Source organism: Chrysemys picta, chromosome 2 (assembly GCF_011386835.1).
Source record: "Chrysemys picta bellii isolate R12L10 chromosome 2, ASM1138683v2, whole genome shotgun sequence".
Classification (NCBI taxonomy): Eukaryota; Metazoa; Chordata; order Testudines; family Emydidae; genus Chrysemys; species Chrysemys picta.
In genome coordinates this window covers 259,564,886-259,586,585 of record NC_088792.1, presented here as the reverse complement: position 1 = coordinate 259,586,585, position 21,700 = coordinate 259,564,886, and the positions used below count along the sequence as shown (strand labels likewise).

General features: G+C 41.9%; 1 protein-coding gene and 1 long non-coding RNA gene across 12 annotated transcripts in view; both read left to right on the top strand.

Moving 5' to 3' along the window:
* Positions 1–21,700, top strand: part of SYBU (syntabulin) — a 93,064-nt gene that overhangs the window by 39,733 nt on the left and 31,631 nt on the right. For all 11 annotated transcript variants that reach the window (XM_065586029.1, XM_008168288.4, XM_065586034.1 and 8 more), the window contains one exon: positions 15,402–15,599. In XM_065586029.1, coding sequence (XP_065442101.1) covers positions 15,402–15,599 — 198 coding nt within the window. The remainder of the gene's footprint in view (positions 1–15,401; positions 15,600–21,700) is intronic.
* Positions 9,163–10,530, top strand: LOC135981793 (uncharacterized). The gene is made up of 2 exons (XR_010598958.1): positions 9,163–9,255; positions 9,971–10,530. It is a non-coding gene; the product is annotated as an uncharacterized LOC135981793 (long non-coding RNA).

Genomic DNA, 21,700 nt, shown 5'->3' with positions numbered 1-21,700 from the left:
CCTCTGATGTATTTATAGAGAGCAATCATGTCTCCCTTCAGCCTTCTTTTGGTTGGGCTAAACAAGCCAAACTCCTTGAGTCTCCACTCATGGGCTAGGGTTTCCATTTCTCTGATCATTCTAGTAGCCCTTCTCTGCACCTGCTCCAGTTTGAATTAATCTTTTTCAAATGTGGGAGACCAGAAGTAAACACAGTATTCCAGATGAGTTCTCACCAGTGCTTTTATAACGGTAATAACACTTCCCTATCTCTATTGGAAATACCTTGCCTGATGCATCTAGGATCACATTAGTTTTTTTCACAGCCACATCACATTGGCAGCTCATAGTCATCCTGTGATCAACCAATACACCCAGGTCTTAGAATCATACAATCATAGAAGATTAGTGTTGGAAGAGACCTCAGGAGGTAATCTAGTCCAACACCCTGCTCAAAGCACGACCAACACCAATTAAATCATTCTAGCCAGGGCTTTGTCAAGCCAGGCCTTAAAACCCTCTAAGGATGGAGATTCCACCACCTCCCTGGGTAACCCATTCCAGCACTTCACCACCATTCCAGGGAAATAGTGTTTCCTAATATCCAAGCTAGACCTCCCCCACTGCAACTTGAGATCATTGCTCCTTTTTTTGTCATCTGCCACCACTGAGAACAGCTGAGCTCCATCCTCTTTGGCACCCCCCTTCAGGTAGTTGAAGGCTGCTATCAAATCCCCCCTCGCTCTTCTCTTCTGCAGACTAAACAAGCCCAGTTCCCTCAGCCTCTCCTCATAAGCCATGTGCCTTAACCCCCTGATCATTTTTGTTGCCCTCCCCTGGACTCTCTCCAATTTGTCCACATCCTTTCTGAAGTGGGGGCCCCAAAACTGGATACAATACTCCAGATGTGGCCTCACTTCCCTCGATCTGCTGGCAGTGCTCCTACTAATGCAGCCCAATATGCCATTAGCCTTCCTGGCAACAAGGGCACACTGCTGACTCATATCCAGCTTCTCACCCACTGTAATCCCCAGGTCCTTTTCTGCAGAACTGCTGCTTAGCCAGTCCGTCCCCAGCCTGTAGCAGTGCATGGGATTCTTCCGTCCTACGTGCAGGACTCTGCACTTCTCCTTGTTGAACCTCATCAAATTTCTTTTGGCCCAATCCTCCAATTTGTCTAGGTCACTCTGGACCCTATCCCTACCCTCCAGCATATTTACCTCTCTCCCCAGCTTAGTGTCATCTGCGAACTTGCTGAGGGTGCAATCCATCCCATCATCCAGATCATTAATAAAGATGTTGAACAAAATTGGCCCCAGGACTGACCCCTGGGGCACTCTGCTTGATACCGGCTGCCAACTAGACATCAAGCAGTTTATCATTTCCCATTGAGTCCGACAATCTAGCCAGCTTTCTATCCACCTTATAGTCCATTCATCCAATCCATACTTTTTTAACTTGCTGGCAAGAATACTGTGGGAGACCGTATCAAAAGCTTTGCTTAAAATCAAGATATATCACGTCCACTGCTTTGTTCTCCTCTGTCTCTTCCAACTGATACTTCCCCAGCTTATAGCAAAAATTGTTGATGTTAGTCCTTAAGTGCATGTCCTGGCACTTTGCACTATTAAATTTCATCACATTTCTATTACTCCAGTTTTTAAGATCATCCAGCTCTTCTTGTATGATATTCTGGTTCTCCTCCATATTGGCAATACAGGCGAGTCTCATCTTAGGCGGGGGGTTCCGTTCTGCGGTTAGCGCGTAAAGTGAAAACCGCGTATAGTCAAAATTACATTGAGTTGAATGGCGGGTGGAATCACCCGCACTACAGGTACAGTATTAAAATTGTTATTTTTCTCTGTTTTTTTGTTTTTTGCCGACCACGTAAAGCTGAAATTGCGTTAAATGTTAAATGCGCGTAAGGTGCGACAGACCTGTACCTCACAACTTTGTGTCAGCCACAGATTTTATTAGCACAGTCCCATTTTTTTGTGCCAAGGTCATTCATAAAAATGTTAAATAAGACTGGTCCCAAGACTGATCCTTGAGGAATTCCACTAGTAACTTTCCTCCAGCTTGACAGTTCATCTTTCAGCATGATCCATTGTAGTCTCCCCTTTAACCAGTTTCCATATCCACCTTAAATTTTCATATTCATCTCCATCTTCTCCAATTTAACTAATCATTTCCCATGTGGAACTGTAACAAATACTTTTACTGAAATCCAGGTAGATTAGATTTGTAGCATTTCCTTTGTCTAAAAAGCTAGTTATCTTCTCAGAGAAAGATAGCGAGTTGGTCTGGCAGGAGCTACCTTTTGTAAAACCATGTTGTGATTTATCCCAATTACCGCTTACCTCTATATCCTTAACTACTTTCTCTTTCAAAATTTGCAAACAAGGGGAGTTACTTATGGATTGAAGGCAATGTTTGGCCTAGAGTAACTAAATTCCATAGTCTGTTTAGTCTGTCTTTTTAATAGTGAGACAAGGTGGGTGAGGTAATACCTTTTATTGGACCAACCTGTGTTGGTGAAAGAGACAAGCTTTAACTCCACCCTCAGTGTCTTATAAAGTAGAAGGCAGATTCATTCGCTGGAATTCCCAAAGAAGGCTTTAGGAGAGCCTCATTTTCCTTCTCTCTCTCACCAATAGAAGTTGGTCTGATAAAAGATATTACCTCATCCACCATGGCTCTCTAATATCCTGGGATCAACAGGGGTACAACTACACTGCAAACAGTTTTTAATAGCTAGTCAGTTTGGGGGGGGGGGGGAACAACATCCTTTTTAATTTTTCATTTTCTGAATAGCTCATCTTTTTAATCAGCATTTTAATGCTGATGTTTTTTCTTCTCAATCTTTGTATTCATCTTTGTTTAAGACTCTTAACTTATTGACTTACGGGAAACAATGCAGAAATAGTTGGTTAGCTGAGACGTTTTAGCCTTAAGGAAGTAGATGTGTTTTAATAATCAGTTGTAGTAACGGGCTGTTTGCGCTAGAGGAGCTGTTTTATTTCAAATGCAAAGTACTCTTCTTGGCTTTTATTTTCACCTGCAATATCTCCTTGTTAATAAGTATACATAGTACTACTAGTCATCTAGGAGTTAGATGACAACCAGTGGTTATAACAGGTGCATCTTTGTTACTCATTTAGAAAATTCTGGCCAAGATTTTCAAAAACAGAGTTCAGAGCCTAAGTTTAGGCCTTTGTTTTTGAAAATCTTGGCCTCTATGTTCACTGTGTTTACACTGTAAATTTACTGTGCCTGCAGCAGAAAGTTCTCTATTATCATATCCTGTTCACATTACTCACATGCATAGTCCACTTTAGACTGTTTTGCCGATTGGTCCAGTTATTGGTTGATACAGTACTTGAAGTGAGTTCAGGAATAGTGCTTGAGTGAGTAAAGCAAACAAGATTTAGCCATGCATATATACTTATTTAAATCAATTTGAATAAGCTATGCTTATTACTAGCTGCAAATAACTGAGTCTGAGGATCTGTACAGGTTTATAGAAGAGACATCTTCATTCACTTTATGCAGTTAACATGCTATACCTTCAGTCATGGCTGAAATAATTTCTCACTAGGACAGTGAGGTAGCTTGTGTATTAGGAAAGCTATCCAGAATGGAGCATTGTTAAACTACATGCTTAACTGTATATTTCTGAGGAGAAAAAAAGAGAAAATTGGATCATTTTAATGGGTCAACAATGCAGAAACCAAATGTAAGGTTATTATAATTAGCTTCCTTATATGTTACAATCCCCCTATCTTCATATCTATTTTCATCAGAAGGAATGTTTTGTTAGCATATTCCCCTGACTCGTAGTTTATATTTTCTTTTATTGATATTTATTGCATCAGATAAATGTGTTTTAAATTGCCCCCACATTTGATATCAAAAGCATTTTCACAGTCCTTCTTTATTCCATTTGCTTGAACTGTATCATCTGAAGCTGTGCGAGTTTGTTTGTGTGACTCATTGCTGTAGATGCTCTACCTGGCATAGCTGTGTGGGACCCTTGAGCTTCATTTTCTAAATTCATAGGGCCAAATTCTGCTTTCATATACACACTTGTGGCTCTTATTCAAGGGCAGCATTTGGTCCTTTGTGTCCATTTTTCAGTGCTCTTTACTTGGAGAGTCTCCTGCTAGGGCATAGGAATGATTTGGGAATTTAGTTAGCTTACTGGTTAGTGTTTATATTTTTATGGAGAGAGGTTTTAAATGTGGAGGTTAAAAAAGCTTATATGTACGGAAGTGCAGACTCCTGCCTGCTTCTCTCTCTTTCTCTCCGCTGTTGCCTCATACAAAATGACTGCCCTTGTACCACTGCACCGTACAACTGCTTGGGAAGCCAAGACATTTGACCTTCTGAATGTCCCTGTCACCTGCTCTACATATCAGTCAGCACTGTGAGCTCTAAAAGCCTGAGCTAGAGCCTACTGAAGTCAGTGGAAAGGTTCCTATTGACTTCAGTGCATTTTGGATTACGCCCTAAGAAACGAGCACCTAGCATCTTCCCCCTTCTGGAGTCCAGGTTTGTCCCCTCTGTGTATGACTTACCGGGAATTCAATGTTAAGAAGCGCTGTGTTTGTATCTTTCATTAAAAATACTTAATCCAAGATATTTTGTTTTAAAGTGGTTTTAATACAAATTTGTATTGCGTTAAATGGTGTCATGTGTATCAACAAGCATTGCAAAGTTTAAACAGAATAAGAGAACCTTGTCCTTAATCAGAAGCCCAAAATACTGCTGAATAAAAAGAACATGTTCCATTGTAGGAGATTCTGTGGTATTTTAATAACAAAATCTGTATGTCATATATTGATCCTGATAAATTACACTCCCACTGACATCAATAGGAGTTCCACATATATAGAGACAGCAGAATATTAGGATTGAGAGATGTCATGCAAATCTTGGACCGTAACTTTGCCTTCATCCTTTACCACCACAACTCTCCCCGCCAAAACTTTGGGTAGGAGTATGCAGTGATTCATAGCCACAAACTGGGATTTGGGTGACCCTAAAGCCAGAATAGAAAATATGAATACAAAAGGGGGTCAGGGCTCTGAGCTGGGGATACAGGCTCTGGGGTGGGGCTGGGGATGAGAGGTTTGGGGTGCAGGAGGGGCTCCGGGTTTGGGGGGGCTCCGGGCTGGGGTAGGGGATTGGGGCACCGGGCCCAGGGTGGTGTCGGAGCAAGTAGGCAGTAGCCTGCCTTAGCTAGGCAGCACTGCCGATGGGACTTTTAACGCCCGGTTGGCGGTGCTGACCAGAGCGACCCAGTGTCTGACATGTCACGACCCAGTACTGGGTCACGACCTGAACTTTGAAAAACGCTGCTTTAGGGGAAGGCAATTCCTCTCTCCTCCTCCATACGAAATTGTACCATATAGCCAGTTGAGCATGGCTGTACATAGGATGTGCATATATGTGAGAGAGAATTTCTTCCTGATTTCCAGTGATCAGTTTATACCCTGAAGCTTTAAAGTCTGATTAACCATATATAGGTAAGATAGAAGACCTTCTAATGTTATCAATAGTCATAGTAATACTACAACTGAGGTTGTACTTTATGCTTACACTTTTTTTAAGATTTGAATTTTAGCCAGTCCATGCAAATGTCACAACACTCTGAATAGTTTTCTTGCTGATCCAATTTGTCTGTAGGTTTTACATGACACTACTCCTGTAGTGACGTTTGAAAGTTGGCAGGTGCATCATCAGATCTTAGGAGTAGTGATTAAAGGCAGTTTTGCAACAATAAAATCCAGTTGACATTCAAGGTGAAGATTAATTTACAAGATGGTCTTACAAGGGCGCTTCCAAAAGAATAAAATATAGATACAGCGAAGAAAACAATGAAAGCTATGCATTATATTTCAACATATGGGCTCTGGTGTGTATTTGATATTTTCTGTACTTGTAAAATAAAAGTAAATGATTCCTAAGCAGGAGGTCAACAGTGATACCATCTAAAGAGGGTTCTTCAAGCCCTCTCTCTGTGATAGCTTCCTAATACTCATATGTCTTCAGGAGAACTACCATATGAAGTGTTCTGCCTGGGCCTGAGTTTTCTTACTCAGGCAAAATTCCCATTGAGTTACGAAACTGAGTCCTTAGCTGACCATAATGCAAACGACATTAATATTTTCTCTGCAGTAGTTAATGGTAAATTCCATTTTGGATTTATATGCTTCAGTTATTTGATTAACAGCTTCAGGAACGGGCTCCTTGCCTTCCTGTCCTGTTTCTAGGTAGTTCAAATATTTCACAACCTCTCTCTTTCCCAAAATGGCCAGCAGCATTTAAAGGAACCCGTGTATAAAGAAAGACCTTAAATGGTCTACATGACATTTTTAAAGATTGTTTTGAAAGAAACTCTGTATTGGCAGTAAATGCTTTTAAGGACTTACCCTTTTATAAACCTGAGTATGTGTGGGATGAAAGTTGGCTACACTAGTGTGACATGCTGCCAAGCTTCACTCTTTCTAGTGGAGTAAACATGCTATTGAGATTTGTTTAGTGCTCTGCTTTGTAGGAAATTTAGCTGAAATATTGTTTTTAAAGCTAATTTTGTTTAGATTTCCGTAGCAGTCATGAGAGACGGATGAAGAACAGTGATGGGTGATCTTGTTTGGAATGTGCAAATGTGCACCCCTTCCAGTGTTTTTCCTTCCTCTTCCATTTTTTTAATGAGCTGGTCGGCTGCAAACTGATTAGCAGAGGTACATTCTCCACTCACAGCTGAGGTTATCTTGCCCCGTGTGATAGACAGTACTGCTGCATGTGCAGCTGCTACTTTTGGCGATACTGAACATTTTGATCCTGTAGAAGACACTGCATTGAAAGGTACATCTGATACAGCTAAGGAAAAAATGTCTCTTTGGCAGCATGAACTAGATCCAGAAAATGTTTACAGGTTCACTTTTTCCATACTAATGATTAAATTACAAGTTCACATAGAAGCCTTAGGTGTATAGCTTGTTAAAATAACAAACAGTAACAGGAAAGAGGAGTACAATAAAACCATTCATTTTCGGCAGATGAAGTTAAAACTCTGACTCAGTTGTTGAAGTGTCTAAAGGTCAGAAATGATATGACTAGAGAAGACTTATTGTTATTAGTGCCAAGTTCACTTTGTTCCCTTGATAAGTGTCATATCACAATGCAAGCTGTGGCGCTTAATCAAATTAATTATAATGGGACGTGAAAGCAGTACATTAGCAGTGGCCATATTAACTATCCGCTGATCAAAACGTGCATTTTCTATGTATTTTCTTTTGCTAATCGGCTTTCTTATCTCCTACATTTGTTGTTGGTTTTGCACATTTGTTGCTTTTGTTTTTAATGCTTTAATTCAGAGTTGTGGGTAGGAGTCTTTTGTTTGTTTTAAACTAAAACACCTTCACAGGATTTCATCAGCTCCTGAGATACTTTAAAGTAGAGTTTCTCCCTGGTATTTAAAATACTTTGTGCCTAAACTGTATTCTAAATATAGTGTTAAGGTTTAGTAACTTTTGGAATGCTTCGGAAGAGAGGGTGTTTCTAGAAATAGCGAAATTTGTTGCTTAAACAGAATTCAAGAATTCACTCAGCAGAACCAATCCATGTCCAGTAGATAAACTGTGCATACTCTTTCCGTGTTTATGTGGTAAAAAACGGTGAGTCCTGCTGACTAATTCACAGCAGAAAATTAGTATTGATCTTGAGAAAATTGCCTTCTATTTTCCTCTACATATTGAATTTGATCATGAGATTTATATGAATTAGTAAAATAAAGAACAAGATAATATAATGTAAGGAAGAACCTTGTGTTAGCAGGGCATTGGACTGAAAGGTTTAATAGATCTTTTAACTGTCTCATTATCTTATGAGGAACTGAGACTAATTGGGGGGTAGGAAAAAGGTACCCGCAAAATTGCCAAAAGGAGACAAAAAAATTCAGTATGGAACTTAATTTATCTGCAGCAATCAAAGGTATTAGCTAATGAAGTTTGCAATATGGTCAGTCTCTCAGGCCTGGTCTACACTAGGAGGTTATGTCGAATTTAGCAGAGTTAAATCGAATTAACCCTGCACCCATCCACACAACGAAGCTATTTAGTTCGACATAGAGGTCTCTTAAATTCGATTTCTGTACTCCTCCCCAACGAGGGGAGTAGTGCTAAATTCGACATGGCCATGTCGAATTAGGGTAGGTGTGGATGGAAATCGATGCTAATAGCTCCAGGAGCTATCCCACAGTGCACCACTCTGTTGATGCTCTGGACAGCAGTCCGAGCTTGGATGCGCTGACCAGCCACACAGGAAAAGCCCCGGGAAAATTTGAATTCCTTTTCCTGTCCGGGCAGTTTGAATCTCATTTCCTGTTTGGACATCGTGGCGAGCTCAGCAGCACTGGCAACGATGCAGAGTTCTCCAGCAGAGGTGACCATGCAATCTCAGAATAGAAAGAGGGCCTCAGCATGGACTGATCGGGAAGTCTTGGATCTGATTGCTGTGTGGGGCGATGAGTCCGTGCTTTCGGAGCTGCGATCAAAAAGACGGAATGCAAAGATCTACAGGAAGATCTCAAAAGCCATGACAGAGAGAGGGTACAGCTGGGATGCAACACAGTGCCGCGTGAAAATCAAGGAGCTGAGACAAGGGTACCAGAAGACCAAAGAGTCAAACGGATGCTCCGGATCCCAGCCCCAGACATGCCGTTTCTACGAGGCACTGCATTCCATTCTAGGCCGCCACCACTACCCCACCACTGACCGTGGACTTTGAGGATTGGCTATTGTCGACGGCCGCTTCCTCGGAGATGTTAGCGGACGGGGAAGATGAGGAAGGATTAGAAGGAGGATGAGGCAGTCGACAGCGCTTACAACGCTGATTTCCCAGACAGCCAGGATCTTTTCATCACCCTCACAGAGATCCCCTACCAACCGTCGCCAGGCATTAACCCAGACCCTGAATCAGGGGAAGGATCAGTCGGTAAGTGTTTTAAACATGTAAACATTTATTTTGAGCAGAACAGGAATATTAACAGTGGGTTTTTCATGATTTGTTTGCCCTAGGCGCTTAATGTTTTAGTCCTTGGCAGTGCAACTACTGCAAAAGAATCTAACAATGTCCGGTTTATCATGATTAGTTTGCCCTAGGCGCTCTACTTTTTAGTCCTTGGCAGTGCAGCTACCAGAAAAGAAGGTCTATATGTCCGGGGATAGAGCTGAAATCCTCATGGGACATCTCCAAGAAGCTCTCCTGCAGGTAATTGGAAAGCCTTTGCATGAGGTTCCTGGGGAGAGCGGCCTTATTGTGTCCTCCGTGGTAGGAAACTTTTCCTCGCCAGGCTATCATCAAGTACTCTGGGATCATTGCCTTGCAGAGCATGGTGGAATATGGCCCTGGTTTTTGCTGGCTTTCACACAGCATGCGTTCTTTCTCGGTCTCAGAAATTCTCAGCAGAGTGATGTCGCTCATGGTGAGCTGCTTAGAATTAGGGGAATGTTAGTATTGGGACTGCTTGCCTGTTCCTTTACAGAACTGTCACCGGCGGTTTACAGCCACGCAGTGGAGGCAGGAGAGGGGCAGCATACAGGGATCTTTGCCGGGGACAGCTGTGAGGGGGTGGGACAGGGGCAGAGTTCATGCTTGCCGGATTGCCAGCAGCAGGAACTGGCTAACGATAGGAGCATTGCTTTGAACGTGAAAGGAGGGCACTGCTATAATTTAAGTTTTAAGCAGCCAAAAGTCTACGGCTTACCATGTCAGCCTGCTACCCGAATTCCGCTGTCCTGCCCTGCTTGTCTGATCTCCACTGCAAGACCCCAGGCACTGAATGCGAAGGCCAAAAATTCGACCTTGTCCTGAGTGCGCATGTGATAGGTGCTGTGCATGGTCTTGTTCACAGAGAAAGACTATGTTCATTGTTCACAAAAAATTATCTTCATGAGGAATTCACTCCCTTTTTCCCATCCCACAGCTGCGACTGTCTCCCGACCTACCCTGGCATACCCCTCGCAGAGGCTGGCGCAGATTAGGCGGAGAAAGAAAAGGACACGGGACGACATGTTCTCAGAACTTATGGGCTGCTCCCAAGCCAATGCGGCCCAGCAGACCCAGTGGAGGGAGAACATGTCACAATACCAGCGAACACACAGCGAACAGGAGGAGAGGTGGCGGCAGGAAGACCAGCAGGCGACTCAAACGCTGCTTGGACTAATGAGGGAGCAAACGGACACGCTCCGGCACCTTGTGGATGTTCTGCAGGACCGGAGGCAGGAGGACAGAGCCCCGCTGCAGTCTATCTCTAACTGCCCTCCCCCGCCACAAACTCCCATACCCCCCTCACCCAAAGTCCCAAGAAGGAGGGGCGGCAGGGGCCGTGAAAACTGTCACTCCACCCCTGCAGACTGCTCAAGTACCAGAAGGCTCTCATTCCCAAAAATTTGATAAGTCCTTTCCTTCCCGCCTCACCCAAGCCCCCGTCCCAGTTTCATCCCCTAACTGTGTAGTTGCTAATAAAAGATACGTTTCTGTTAATTACTGTTTCCATCATGTTCTTTTAGGGGAGAGTGTGTTTGAAGGGGGAAAGGAGGTTGGTTATTGGAGAGGACAGTCACCTTTACCAGGGTACAGACACGGGGCAGGTTCAGCAGAAGGTCACATACACATTGCAGTCACTAGGCACCCTGGTCAGTCTGGGAGGTGGTTTTCATGTTCTGTGGGGGTGGGAGGGGTCATGTGACGTTGTGGCGGGGGAGGGCGGATAGAGATCTTATGCAGCGGTCCTTATCCTGGATCACAGAGCCACGCAGCAGGGGATCTGTAACCGTCCTCCCCCGCCACAAAGTCAAATAGCCCCCACACACAGAGTCCCGAAAAGGAGGGATGGCAGGCTCCGTTGAAACAACCAGTCCACCACTGCGGACCACTCTAGGAACAGGAGCCTGTCATTCCTTGAGTTTAGAAGCGTTCTTTCCATCACTACGCACGCTCCCCACCACAGTCTGCGTCCCAGTTTCAACACTTTACCGCGAAATCCGTAATAAAGAAAATGGTGTTCATTAACAAAGTTCCATTTCTTTTATTTTTAAATGTGTGTTGGAAGGGGGGGATGGGGTGAACGGGGTATGTAGCTGGAGAGGATAGTCAACAGTAAGTGGGTAAAGAAACGGGGGCAGATTCAGCTTCTGTTTAAACAAACTTAATAGTCACAGGTTACCCTGCTCACTGAGGAACCTAGCTTTCAAAGCCTCCTGGATGCACAGCGCGTCCCGCGGGGCTCTTCTAATTGCACGGCTGGCTGGCTGGGCGTAATCAGTGGCCACGCTATTCACCTCAACCTCCCACCCCGCCATAAAGGTCTCCCCCTTGCTCTCACAGAGATTGTGGAGCACACAGCAAGCTGCAATAACAATGGGGATATTGGTTTCGCTGAGATCAGAGTGAGTCAGTAAGCTTCTCCATTTCCCCTTGAGACGTCCAAAAGCACACTCCACCACCATGCTGCACTTGCTCAGACGGTAGTTGAAGAGTTCATTTTCAGTGTCCAGGGCGCTTGTATAGGGCTTCATGAGCTAGGGCATTAGCGGGTAGGCTGGGTCCCCGAGGATCACTATAGGCATCTCCACATCCCCAACAGTTATTTTCTGGTCCGGGAAGTAAATACCTTCCTGCAGCAGTCTAAACAGACCAGAGTTCCTGAAAACACGAGCGTCATGAACCTTGCCCGGCCATCCTACGTTGATGTTTGTAAAACGTCCCCTATGGTCCACCAGTGCTTGCAGCACCATTGAAAAGTAGTCCTTTCGGTTAATGTACTGGCTGGCCTGGTGGTCCGGTCCCAGGATAGGGATGTGAGTTCCATCTATAGCCCCACCGCAGTTTTGGAATCCCATCGCGGCGAAGCCATCTATGATGACCTGGATGTTTCCAAGGGTCACTACCTTTGACAGCAGTAGCTCAATGATTGCGTTGGCTACTTGTATCACAGCAACCCCCACGGTAGATTTGCCGACGCCAAAGTGATTCGCGACTGACCGGTAGCTGTCTGGCGTTGCAAGCTTCCAGAGGGCTATGGCCACTCGCTTCTGGACAGTCAGGGCTGCTCGCATCCGGGTGTCCTTGCGCTTCAGGGCAGGGGACAGCAACTCACAAAGTTCCAGGAAAGTTCCCTTCCGCATATGAAAGTTTCGCAGCCACTGTGATTCATCCCAGACCTGCAGCACTATGCGGTCCCACCAGTCCGTGCTTGTTTCCCGGGCCCAGAATCGCCGTTCCACAGCATCAACATGACCCAGTGCCACCATGATGTCCACGGCGCGGGGTCCCGTGCTTTGTGAGAGGTCTGTGCCACTCTCAGACTTCATGTCCTCACCGCGCTGCCGTAGCCTCCTCGCCCGATTTCTCAGCATCTGCCTCTGGAAAAGGTGGATGATAAGGTGCGAGGTGTTGACAACAGCCATAACTGCAGCGATGGTCGCAGCGGGCTCCATGCTCGCAGTGCTGTGGCGTCCGCGCTGTCACTCACCAGAAAAGTGCGCGAACTGATTGCCCGCCGGCACTTTCAGGGAGGGAGGCCGGGAGTGATGGTTGGATGACGACAGTTACCCAAAACCACCCTCAACACATTTTTTTCCCCAGCAGGCATTGGGCGCTCGACCCAGAATTCCAATGGGCAGCGGCGACTGTGGGAACTGTGGGATAGCTGCCCACAGTGCACCGCTTCCAATGTCGACGCTTGACCCGTTAGTGTGGACTCACAAAGTCGAATTACTGTCCTTAGTGTGGATACACACGTTTGACTTTGTAATATCGATTCCACATATTCGATTTAAGTACAATCGAACTACTCTCGTAGTGTAGACATACCCTTAGTTAACTTGGAATAGACTGTTTGCAAACACTCTTCACCTGTGGGCCTTGCAGGTAATTCACAAAGTAGGTATGGTTGTCCTCCTGACTCAGCAACATTGCAAGAAGTAGGCAAAGCCCCCCAGAACTAACTCGGACTGGCCACTGTTACTTTTGGGCTAGATTGTTATATGTCTTACTCAGCTGCGCAGGGAGTATGGAGAAGTAGGCCCTTTCTTACTTCCCTGTTTGGCAATGTAAAGGACTGGTTGTTCCAGCCAGACTGAGAAGAGCAAAAACAGCTTGTCTGAGACTCACTCTTGCAAGCAAGTGTGTGGAAAGGGTTAGAGAGTGCACTCATTGGCCAGGGTGACTGACCAGGCACATAAGGGGAATAAGATGCTTCACAAAAAAGATGTAATAACTTTACTCCCCTCCCAAAACAAAGTGGGAGCAAGAGAGGAATTAGGATTAATAACCATTCTCTGGTCTGATTCTAGGTTAGCTCTGTGCTGCCCCTTACTCTCAGTCAGACTGCAACATTATACATTCTAGCCCTTTCTTTACACCCCTCTTCTCTGGGTAGACATGTTTTTCAGCCTTGTCCCCATGCAGAGCTTATTGCAGATGCAGACCTGAATTATAGACATGACAATGAGCAAACTGCAGTGTAACAGTGGTTACAGAAATGTGATTGTGTACTTAGTTAAGGTATAGGTACATCTGGGTGTGTCACATTATAGAGTATGGAGGGGAGTTTTATTCATGAAGACAATACAAGATGAATACACAGTGCAAATGAATAGTGAAAGATACTGGGTTTATCTTACCCTTGGAAAGAACAAATAAGTGACTCACTTCTCTGGGACATGGGATATTTATGACCTTAAAGTGACATCATGGTTCGGGTTTTTTTTTAATATAATATATATTATAATTTAAACAAATAAGTCACTTATTGTGGGCATCACAAAAGAGGTGAGTATTCAGGAGGCATTCAAATAACAGTAGAAAGGATTTTTTTCTTAAATATGTTGACTTTCTGGATACCTTTTTACGATGACTTGTATTTCAGTGCCAGTAGTTTTATTGTATTGGTACAACTTTGAATAAACCACCATTTCTGAATCTCCAAGACATGAAAGCTAATGCTTATGCACACTAATGCTGGTTTACCCAGAAGTACTGTTCATATCGTGCAGCAGTTTTAGTGCCAGGTATCATACAGCCACTTTCTGAAAATGAAAAATGAGGGGGTGGGATAGCTCAGTGGTTTGAGCATTGGCCTGCTAAAACCAGGGTTGTGAGCTCAATCCTTGAGGGGACAATTTAGGGATCTGGGGAAAAAATCTGTCAGGGATAGTGCTTGGTCCTGCTGTGAAGGTAGGGGACTGGACTCAATGACCTTTCAAGGTCCTTTCCAGTTATATGAGATAGGTATATCTCCATATAATAACAAAAGTTGCTTTAAAAGAAAAATATTTCATGTTGAGGCATGTTTATTGTTTTCAGTAAAATGATAATTACATTTCTGAATTTCATGCATATAGAGTGTACATTGCAACAATCGAATGAATATTCTGGATCAGTTTGCTTATCATATTGTAGCTATTTATAGGATAATAAAATACTAGAGTTGCTCAGTAAAAAAACCAGACAAATACCAAAGCAAAACAAATACTTCAGTTTTAATTATCCATCACACAGACAAAAATGCCCAACCAAAATCTTTAAGCAACCCTAGATGCATTGTACAATGTAGTAAATAATTAAAATTAACAATATACATTATATTATCTGCAGTGATGTTTTGCTGTAGACAAGTGTACGTCAAAGACCCAAATAAATGAGTCCAAAGTATTTGGTATGTGCATTGAATTGCATTCTAGCAAAGCGTGTTAATGCCTTAGTCTAATAAAGCACTAATATATATTGTATAGTCAGTAGGACATATTGTCATCAAAACGGGTATGTGTTGATAGTGCACTCTCAGTTTGGCCAGCTGTAATCACACAGCTTATGCCTTTGGACTTGAAGGCCCTTCCGTAGTAATGGTACGAAGGATCTGTGGGGAAAAAGCTGCCCCATTCTTACTCTTGGCCCATAGTTACATACATACATATGGGAGGTGCACAGTCAGAAATTGACTATATATGTCACACGCACACAAATCAATTCTTATTTTAACACATTTCTTAATTTGTATACTTCATGTTATAATATTCCATTACCATGCTGAGTAAGAGGAGGTTAATCTTGGCTCCAGGTTTTCAAAAGTTGTCTCTGATTTTGTACCTTCACAGAATTATGGAAACAAATATTTACAGTGGCATTTTATAACACTTAGGTATCCAAGAACCATCTTGCACCCACAAAATGGTGTGTTCAATTGTTGGGTGCAGAAACGCAGGAACAAAATGGGCCTTATCTTTGTGCACAGGTTGTGTGTTTTAGAGAACTGTGTTTCTGATTTGTGTGTAATATAGTCCAAAAGTTTTCTGCCATCTTCATTTTACTTATTAGTTAACAAATCTTGTGTTCATTTTTTGTGTTTTCAGATGACACTGGCTGCCCTAGTAGCCAATCAGTATCTCCCGTTAAGACTCCTTCTGATGCTGGAAACAGTCCAATCAGTTTTTGTACTGGCAGTGATGGAGACTATACCAAAAAGAAATGTAATGCTGGAACGGTGGGGGAAGGAAACCCACAGTCTGCGCGATATAAGAAGGAAACAAAGGCAAACCCTGTAAAACCAGGTAAGTGCATTTTAGATCATTTCATTTTATTAATTTCTCTTCAAGGTATACAATATATTTTAAGAGTTCTCATCAGGCAGCACAGAGGATTTTGTTTATGTAGCTGGTGAACCAAAAAACAACTGGGCCCTTTATATATGATTAACTGCAAGATTTGAACAGCAGTAAGTAGTGGATCTTTTTCGTGACAGCATAATAATTTGAGACCTTGATATAATTTGTTTAAGACCAGATGTGATGTGAAATGTGCTGAAATGCAAATTTTTCTGTGTAGAAGAATTTGCACATATTTTTGTTTGTCTTCCTATGTGACATCCCTATAAATCATTCTGGGACTGGGATAGAAGGAGCTTTGCTTAACTTCTTTAAACACATGTTTTTTTCCGTATCAAGCCTCTTTAAGCCAGATTTTTAAAGGTATTTCAGCATCTAAAGATGCAGATAGAAACCTAGGGGGATTTTCAAAAGTGCCTACGTGCCTAACTCCCATTGTTTTCAAAAATTCAGCTAGGCACCTATCTGTGCCTAAATACCTTTAAATATCTTTCCCTTTGCTCATAAGTGCACCCTCAAATGTGTGCATCTGGGTGGGTGTGACTTTAATGAGAGCTCTTTGTGTGAATCCAAGAGGGTAATTTGGCTACTACTGTTTTCAGACACTAACTTTAACTTAATAAAATGTGAAATAATAGATTTAATAAATGTAAACATCATTGGACTACATGGTCCTTGGTGTGAGGATTATGTGAGATCCCAAGTAAGGGAAATTGGGGAATGGAGAATGTTATGCAACACTACTGTTTACCTCCTTTTTAAATGGCTTTTGTGTGTTTGCCTTTTCAAAGGGCTTGTTTTCTTCATTTTTTCCATTGTGGAATTGAGAGTTAAACATAAATGTTAGTATGAGTTTTTTACCGAATGGTGAAATGTTTTAGCAGTAGTATTACACTCTAATAAGTATCAGAGTAGCAGCCGTGTTAGTCTGTATCCGCAAAAAGAACAGGAGTACTTGTGGCACCTTAGAGACTAACAAATTCACTCTAATAAGTGAAGTTGATGATTCAGTAGACAAGGTCTGTTCCTTTTGAGCTCTGAATCAATGACCTAACATGGTTTTAGAGGGCACTCTGTTACCAAGGTGATATCTCTCAAATGAGGGGTAAAATTAAGTCTCTGATCACTTACGTTCATTAAAGATTTCTAAGGACCCAACTGACCCTGCACCATTAAAATCAATGGGAGCTTTCCCATTTACTACAGTGGACTTAAAATCAAGCCCTAGGTACTTACTGCGGGATGGACTAGCTCAGGTGCACTCCCAGATTCCAGTTTGGGAAGGTATCTTCTATTTTAAATTCCACCTACAGTTCCAACTAGATATTGTAATTCACTTTCTTTCTGTCTTAGACTGTTGGGTTGAGGTGCTGTTAAGCAACTACAATGTTATACCCTGAAGGCAGCTGCCGCTCTTTTTGAGAACAAAGTGATTATGTATAATAGAATCATTTTGTGCCATAAGTGAATTGGGCAAGTCATTCAAAGCTTATGTCATGTCATTACAATCTTGTTAAGCCACACTTTTAATGTGTTTTTCTTTAAACTCATTAAAACAATTTTGGAAATTGTTTTAATGAGTTTAAAGAAAAAAAAAACCCTAGCAAGAGCCCTTTTTGCCTTGAATTAAAGTTTACCTGCCTCATAAGAAAAGCAAAATTATAACTGATTTTAGAGATCTCTAGAACAGCGCTATCACATCGTAATGTCATGATTTTACAGTCCAGTATCTAGAAGTCTACCAGAGCTGAAGACAAAATGCCTGTTACTATTGGAAAAGGAAATTCGTGTCTTTCTAACATTCTGAGGTTTTTATATCAACCCAGGTGGCTCATGAGATATTGGACCTTTAACCTTACGCTCAGCCAGGAGTAAATATCATCAGAACTGTGGCGTCACAGGCCTGTGTAATATTTGTTTGTGGGGGAGAGAAAGAAACATTTCTATGGCACATGTTTGTGTGTTGTTTTTTGTTTTGTTTAAACAAGTGCCCTAGTGTGGAGGGTTGTTTGGAGTGGAGTGAGTAGAGCACGTGAGTTGATCAAAGCTGCAAGATAAATACAGTCTGTTGAATGAAAGTTATATGGATATGAATATAGCCAAAAGTAATATTTGTAGAGCACTTTGGAAATCTTTTTGGATAAAGACCCCTGTACATGTAAGATTATTAAGTTACTTGACACATTAACTAATTGTGTTGTTTCAAATTATTACATGTGCATTACAGTATGACGTGAAGTTAATAGTCTCTTACTTACAACTGGAAGCAGACTCCATTTGAGATATGTCTCTGCAGACTGGCTTGCTTTGGATATTTAAATAAACTACTTTTTAAAATTGTGATAGTTCTTGAGCAACAAGAACACTTATATCTTTGAGATCCCCACCCATTCATTCTGGAGAAACATTATTTTGTCCTCATTACGATTGCCTCCTTCATGCAGGCAGATTGCCTATTTTGTGGCTGTCAGGGCCAGTACATAGGTGAGTCCACAATACCGTGTTCCTCTAGTAAGGTTGTAACTCTTGTCCTGAGAGCTCAAGCACATCAGCTCTTGTGACGTGCCAGATCTCCACTGTGCGAGAGGCAGTAGCTGAGGTGGTACTCGATTCTTGGTTTCCTGTGCCACAGAAAGTAATTTCAAGCTCCTTTCACCAACCACACCACACCTTTATTGGTGAAATGAGATTGAAATCTCTTCCTAACTGGCAGGAGAAAATATTCTTGAAATGGAGACAGAGAGCTGAGCTCTATTCCCTTCCCTCTGGCTGTGGGGATTGAGGCAATGTTTGTTTAGCTCTACTTTCCCTGTCTCTCTCTTGGTGTGAGGTAGGTCCATTTCCTACACCCTGTCTGTGCAAGAGTTTCTGGTGATTCTCTCGCACAGGGAGATATGGCCCCATCCCAAGAAATTTATAATTTAATTAAACACAATATTCAGGAGTGAGTGTAATGAAGAAACAATAAGAGGGAAGTGGGAGGAAGTACGAGGGTAACAGGAATAAGTCCATGTGATTATGTACATAATCTACTTATATGTACAACTTGATGGTTCCCACCCATTTGAAAAGATATTTTAATTAAATATATAAATAACATCATTCCTCTCTCCCAACAATTCACACTGGTTTTATGAAGATAATATCTGTATAGGATTTACACAGAAGAGTAGCAGAACAGTTGTTGTTTAGGGGGAGCTACAAATAAACCACCCCTAACACCACCTTAATTTACAGATATGCTGTACTGAGCTAATCTTATGTAATTATATATGTGTATCATACTGCCGCCTTATTGGGCATTTGTCCGTTGTTTTGTCATTTTTGCCGAGGGAATCCTTTCTTCCAGAAGTAACACTCAAGCAAATATTTAGATAATTCCAGAAATCTCAGTGTGGGATAGTCGTTAGATTGTGCTCTTGGGACTTCTCTAAGCCTGTTCCCATGCTGTTGTCCAACAATTTTTTTGTTGCTCTGACATTATCAGTTTCTCTCTACTTCTACATTTGAAAAAGTCAAATGCAACATGGGATCAGTTCCTGGAGCATAAGACACTAGCATATTGTAGTAAACCATCTGTGGCTCTTGTCTAATAAAAATGTAAGTTTTAAGAATCCATTCATAATTTATGTTGTCTGCCTAGTGAACCACTCTTAATCCCCCAGTGCATTGTTGCTGCCTTGTGATAAAACTGTGACTGAAAGTTTTGTATACTTAGAAATGTTACTTTTTCATATCAGTTTATAATATATTGATTGTGCACTATATCTGATTCCAACAAGTGTTATTACAGAAGAATTTCCAAACCAGTTTGAAAAAGGAAACCAATACCCCTCATTCAAAAGAAATTGCACAACATACAGATGAATGCGTGTGTTAGAATTTAAAATTTGCACTGAGTCTCTCAAGAAGGATGAGGAGAAACTGGCAATAAGTACTATGGCATTAATCCACATTAGCCAGCCTGGCAAAGAGTCGTGACACTTTTCATCTCAGGATTCATGAATCCTATTTGGGTGTCACTGATTTTCTCCGTAATAAAAAACAGTAGAAAATGTGTTGCAGAGAAGAGTTCTGACAGGAGAATGTCCTACAAGACACCAGATAAGTCCCATCTCTAAATCCTGCAAGTCACATGAAAATCTTATTAAGAACTTTGGCAGGTTTTTTTGTTCTTTTCAGTTCTGTGTCTTCTCACTTGTCCAATTTCAATGGGAAAATTCCTATGAAAAATTGTTTACTAGTGTAAATAAGGCATTTGCAGTCAGGCCCTAAGTTTGTAATTCATGATAAATTTATAGACGTGCTAAAAAAAGAGGAATCAGGGATTTACTGAATTAAATATAGCTGAATTAAAATATAGCTGAATTAAAAATGCCTTTTTAGCAACATACAGTATTTACCTGATAAAGTTGCACAAAGCTACATTCAATTTTAAGTATCTAAATATTCATAATTTAGACTGGCACATAGATCTAGTGGGAGTGCTCTGCATTTCTGCTCAGAAAATCCAGGACCTACGGTCTTGCTTTCAAAGTGTCATGGGCATCCTGAGTCCAGCGTAGGAGGGAGATTCCTTTTGGAGCTAATCACTTACTACCGGAAATAGCTAAAATAATCTTTGTTGAGCAATATGAGGCACAGGTACCCGCTTCTGTCCCCAAAGATCAACTGTGCTTCCTCCACAGCAATTCTCGGTAGTTATTTCTTCAGCTAGGGAAGGAAGTTTCTTCCCTTCATTGGGTAGAAAGTTGTAACTATAGTTGTGTCAATAGATCATGGTGATGTTAGGGACATTTTGGACCTTGTAATGACCAATGGTCCAATAATAGCAATCATTTAGAATTGAGCCTTGTCATTCATCAACTTTTTTTTCTTTAAATAGATGTGGACTGTATCACACCAGAATCAATTAATCTGTAATGGCAGTGTGCACTTGCCCTGTTCCTGCTCTGTCTCTGATACCTATGTGCTGCCAGTTCAGTCCTATCCAGGTCACATGAATGAGTGAAAGGCTTAACGATCCATAGCTATTTTAAAATGTCATTCAACTTGCCGTTACACTGAGTAAATGTTACACTTTCTGTGCAGTGCTGTTATGATCTGTTCTACTTTTACTGTTGTGAGTAACTGTCAAGTAACAAGTGATTTTAATGAGGTGGTAATAAACTATCCAAAGTGTAACTGGTAAAGTTAATGGTGGTTGATTTGTGAACTGTATGGGGGAAAGTGTTTCCTATTTTGATGGGGATTTATCTACGGGGGTTTAGGATTGTGTTTTATCTCCACATGAGTGAATACCAGTCTAGAGTCAAGTCACCTTTATATTGACTGTGGATACTCAGAGGCTGTGCCCCATCAACTAGCACTGTAACGTTACGGAAAGGGCAGAACAACGTTTCCATGAGCTGGAGGATGAGGAAGAGACAGTTTCCCTATAGTGTTGGTTTCTCCAGTTCTTGTTATAACAGTCATGAAGAGAGTAGACAGGAGACTGGGTTATTAACATTGAACAGTCCTGCTGATTTCATCTGGTGCCTCATCTTTGGGAACACAGGACAATGGCTGCTTGGGACTCTACTTTTTGGTCCAGGCCATTCAAAGCAAGTGTAGTGGCTAATAAGTCCATCACTATCCAAGAGTGAATAATCAAAAAGGCCCCTAATTTAGTTTATATTGTTGAGACCTGGCTGGCTAATTCAGATAATCCTTTGTCAGCTTCCTCTGCTTAACATGATAAGACATCTGACTCCAGAACATAGGTGCCCCACTCCAAAAACAGAGTAATTTGTATGTATCCAGATTGTCTGTAAATCCTAGGAGAGGATTATATTAGGAACAGTTGTGATACATAGATTGCCATGAAGAACCTTACATTTCTCATGGTCATTAAGCTGTAGAATGATAGGTTTGTTTTCCGAGAAGGGCAGGAAAGAAGCTGTTTTATTAATGGCTTTATACGACAGCATTTGTATCTTGCATTTAGGTTGCTTTTGTTTGTTCTCAGTTTGTTGCACATTTCTGCAAACAATGGAAAAAATAATAGA